We start from the raw sequence: 4,601 nt of genomic DNA on the forward strand, positions 1-4,601 counted from the left end.
TCCTTATACCCCGTCCATACTTGTCACTTGGTCTTTGGGTTAGAGTTATATATTGGATTCGTTAAAAGCCCCCTCGTTCACCACTTCTTCTTGGCCACATATTAATTGTTTCTGGTGAGAAAGGAGAGAAGGAAAACTACGCACAAACGCCGACGAAGTGGAAAAGAATAATTCATTTTATTGTTAAGAATTTATTCATCTTTTTGTTCTTGAGAACGATCGGCGAGAGGGTAGAGGAAGAGAGAAGAGAAGAAGAGAAGAAGTCGGCGGAGTTCGAAAAGAGTGAGAGTGAGTAGGTGAGAAGTGAAAGAGAGATTGAGAAGTGGAAGAAGAGAAGTAGGAAAAGAGTAATAAGAGAGTGAAGTGAAGAGTGAAAAGAGAGAAGAGAGAAGTGTAATATTCAACGGGGAAGCAACTTTCAACAATAAATAGAATTGTTGTGAAGTGAAGAAGAAAAAAAAGAAAAAGGGAAAGAAGAAAAAAGGAAAGAAGCTCTCTCTCACCTCTCTATCCATTATCATGTTCCAACCACAACCCACACCATTTTCACCCTTCTCTACATATGGATTAAATATATCTCCACAACCACAACCTCCTCCAACACTTCTGGATTTCAACAATTTCCACAATCACAATCACACCACTCACCCTCACCCTCACAATCAAAATCAAAATCAACATCTTAACAACCACAACCACGACCACAATTCAATTTCAAATACTCAATCACTTCATCAACACCAACACCAACACCAACATCAACATCAACATCCTCAATCCCACTCTCAATCGCACTCTCACTCCAATTCTCATACTCACCCTCACCCTCACCCTCACCCACACCCTCATCCTCATCCTCATCCTCATCCTCATCCTCTTAACCATACACATACACATACACATACACACTCGCATTCGCAATCTCACGCGCAACAACAACAACAGCGCTCAAATTCTTTATCTCATTCCTCTCCTTCGGCATGTACACCACCAACCACTACAGCTATCGTGGATAATCTAAACTCAATTGTGGTTGCAACTCAACCTGGACAAGGTACGACGACGGGACGCGGACTAGGAAATACCCTGCAACAATTCCAACAACGACATCCACAACAACCAATTTTCAATCCCATCAATAGTAGCTCTGCGAATACGAACCCAAATCTGACGGGCACTATCAATCTACCCCACAACACCAATACCAATTCTTCTTTACCACCATTATTCGCACATCATATTCAACAACAATACAAAATGGAGGACAATGGTGTCAGTGGAGTTAATGATTTGGAAGCACAGGAAGCTTTAGCCAGGGAATTTCAACCAGCATTGGAGGTATGATTCTTTTCCATGTCATCATTACAGGAGCTTCAAACTAGCTATGAATTGGTGAGATTTGTTGAGTACAGAGCTTGAGCTGACAGTATAGTAGGGTCCATTAGTGGGGGAAAAGAAGAGCAGTTTGGTGATAGCTGAAGAATATGCAAAAGCTGACCCAATATATGTTTCAAAAACTTCTGTAAGTAATCTATACCAGATATCCTCTACAATACTCATGACTAACAATTGGTGACAGGCGTTACCTCAGAAATATTCTCATTATCGACCGATTCTCGGCGATGGAAATTGTGGATGGCGGGGGTAAGTCTTCTGAGCTTGGTGCTTGTTGATACCCGTGCACAAATATCATGATATTCGCCGTCAACAGTTATTGTTATGGGTAAAGCTGATTTATTTGGTGTTTAGCGGCGGGATTCTCTTACTTTGAGACTTTACTGAGGATAGGAAATAGAGGTCAGGTAGAGGAAGAACTAGCGAGGATATTATCGCTGAACAGTCTACTCACAACGGCTGGAGGATTCGACGCCTGGATCTTTGAGGATATGGTGGAAGAAACTACCACCTTATTGAGAGATATGGCAGATTTAATGGATACTTCTATTCAAGCTGCCGAATCCTTGATCTTGGATCGATTCAATAACTCGGAAATCTCGAACGCTATCGTATACCATTTTCGATTATTGGCTAGCTCATGGCTTAAAGCTAATCCTCAAAATTACCAAGGATTTATACCAGACGGCGGTGGTGTCGATCAATATAGAAAAGAATGGTTGGAGCCACCTAATCAAGAGATAGATCATCTTGGTATGACTTTACTTATCGACGTTTTACTGAAACCTACTCGATTCTCCGTTGAGATTGTCTATCTCGATCGCAGTGAAGGAACACAAGTCAACAGTCACATGTTTCAAGCCGAAGATTCAAATGGCCAGCCTACCAACCCAGGAGGTCCAATTATATACCTTCTCTATCGACCTGGTCATTATGATATCTTGTATAAGGATCTTGTACGGCAAAGTATTGACATGAGCACAAATATTCAAGTCAATCGAGCCACGAATTTTACTCATCAGCACTCAACCGAAGCACATCCTCCTATGAATCCTTATCAAACTATGGATCTTCTTCTTAGTATTCCGGGTGTCAGTTTCGCATCACCATATTCAAACTTTGGTACGCAATATCAATCACCGATGTCTCAAGCATTTGCACCTGCGCCATCTACTGCCTTATCACCTATGTCCCCAACAGGAAATTCAGTCTCAACACCACAATCCGCAACATCAGTCACAAGTCTTCCCAATCGTTCAACATTTACTTCGATCAATACTCCTACCCCAATTATCACCTCTCCACATCCATTCAAAAATACGCCAATCTCCCTTCCTATTCATACCTTACCTCCGCCTACTCCTCATACTATCCCATCTCCTATTTCACTAGGTATACCTGCAGCAAGTTTTCGCCCAAGCAAGTATGAATGGGCGATATCAGCCGATTTACAAGAGGGACCCGTGCCCAGTTTTCAAACTAGCACATTTAAAAATAGTCATTACAATACAGCGCATTATAATAATCCGAACTTTCAACCAGAGGAATGGACGCCTGAGGAAGACGGATTAGGTGTGGGTAGTAAAGGCGCAGGAGGAGGGTATGGTGGATGGGCAAGAAAGAAGAGTAGTTGATGAATGAGGTTAGGCATGGTTCGTGAAATGGGGGTTTGGGGGAGGGAAAAAATTATGATATTAATGATGCAGGTACTGGGAGTAATTTTTAGTGTTCATATGTTTGAAGGGAGTTTTGAGGAACTTGATTTGGGGAATTTTGCGAAATGTGCAAATTTATATCATATCAAATCATAACATGATGATTATTCTTTTGTTGATTTTGGAATCAAATGAAATGGGACTTTTTGATTGTTTTGTGGGTGTTCTTTGAGAGTGTTTTATTGGGATGATTGTTTTGTGTGGTTTGATATGTGCTAAAGATATTGTTTAAGGCGAGAGGTGGTTGGATGAAATGATATGAAGTGAGGTGACATGAGGTGAGGTGATATAAGATGGGTTGAGATCAGATGAGATGTGGCGAGTGATGAGTAGGTATGAATACCCAAACTGAGGAGATTTAGCGAAGAAAGAAGGGGGGAAAGGGGGAAAGGGGGAGAAGGAGAGGAGGAGAAGGTTGCTCGATTTAGGGATTAGCATTTAAACCTTAGTGAATGAGGTTAGTTTTGGTAAAAACTGATCTCGGGAATGAAGTGATTGATTTGATTGTTTTATGTAGGTATGTGTAGGTATGTGTATATAGATAGATATATAAATATATTGAGGTCATTTGGAATTCTGGGTATTTTAGGTGTTTAGTTTATTACTGTAGTTTAGATTTTAGATTTTAGATTTTAGATGGATGGGGAGGAGGGATGAGGGAGGAGGGGGGAGGGAGTAGTTAATAATCAGTAGTTAATAGTAAGTTAATAGGAAGTAATGAGTTGTTAATAGGTAGTTAATAGGGAGTAATAAGTAGTGAGTAATTAGTCATAAGTAGTTAGTAATGAGTAGTTAGTATAGTTAATAGTAGTGAGTTATTAGTAGTGAGTGGTGAGTGGTGAGTGGTGAGTAGTAAGTAATGAAGTGCTAGTATTGAGTATTGAGTGTATATAAGGAATTATTAGAGATTGGTAAATAAGACAAAAGAGGAGGTATGTAGGGTAGGGCAGGGGGCGTGGAGAGAATAAAGCATAGAGTTTTGTTTGAGGGATGGTGGATGGATGTTTGGATAGTTGGATGGGGAATTATCGGGGGTGAGCTGTGAGGGAGGGGAGGAGGGTGGAGGTGGAGGAAAAGGGAAGGGAAGGGAAGAAGTAAGGTTGATGAGTGGATTGCTAGGTAGGTGGAGGGATAAGTGGACGGATAAGTGGATAAGTGGATGGATGGATGGATAGATGGATGGGACATAATCGGATTTAGATGGGGAGTATTTCATGCGTGGTATTAGGTAATGTGATTGATGTTCTTCGTATTGTTAATATGAATTAGCGTGATTTGGATTGGGAGGTTGGGGTTGGGGTTGGGTTAGGGAAAGTATTGAGAGGGGTTCTTGTGTTCTTGTTTGGGGAGGGGATAGAGGAGACTTGCGAGGCAACAGGGAGTTATGTGCAACTGGCAGTGGGTTAATCCTCTAGGCTTCGGCTTCCTCGATGAATTCATTGGTGATTGGATGGCCTACTTGGCTTATCTAATAATGAGATGATGGGTTTT

General features: G+C 41.2%; 1 protein-coding gene across 1 annotated transcript; it reads left to right on the forward strand.

The window, feature by feature from the left end:
* Nucleotides 1–519: 519 nt before the first annotated feature.
* EAF01_009125 (uncharacterized protein) lies at nucleotides 520–3,029 on the forward strand (the record flags this gene model as incomplete). The annotated part of the gene is made up of 4 exons (XM_038917381.1): nucleotides 520–1,338; nucleotides 1,436–1,522; nucleotides 1,580–1,644; nucleotides 1,784–3,029. 4 exons carry the CDS (start codon nucleotides 520–522, stop codon nucleotides 3,027–3,029), a joined length of 2,217 nt encoding a protein of 738 aa, XP_038766986.1.
* Between the last annotated feature and the right edge of the window lie 1,572 nt (nucleotides 3,030–4,601).

The sequence above is a fragment of the Botrytis porri genome, assembly GCF_014898465.1.
Source record: "Botrytis porri strain MUCL 3234 chromosome Unknown BPOR_013, whole genome shotgun sequence".
Classification (NCBI taxonomy): Eukaryota; Fungi; Ascomycota; class Leotiomycetes; order Helotiales; family Sclerotiniaceae; genus Botrytis; species Botrytis porri.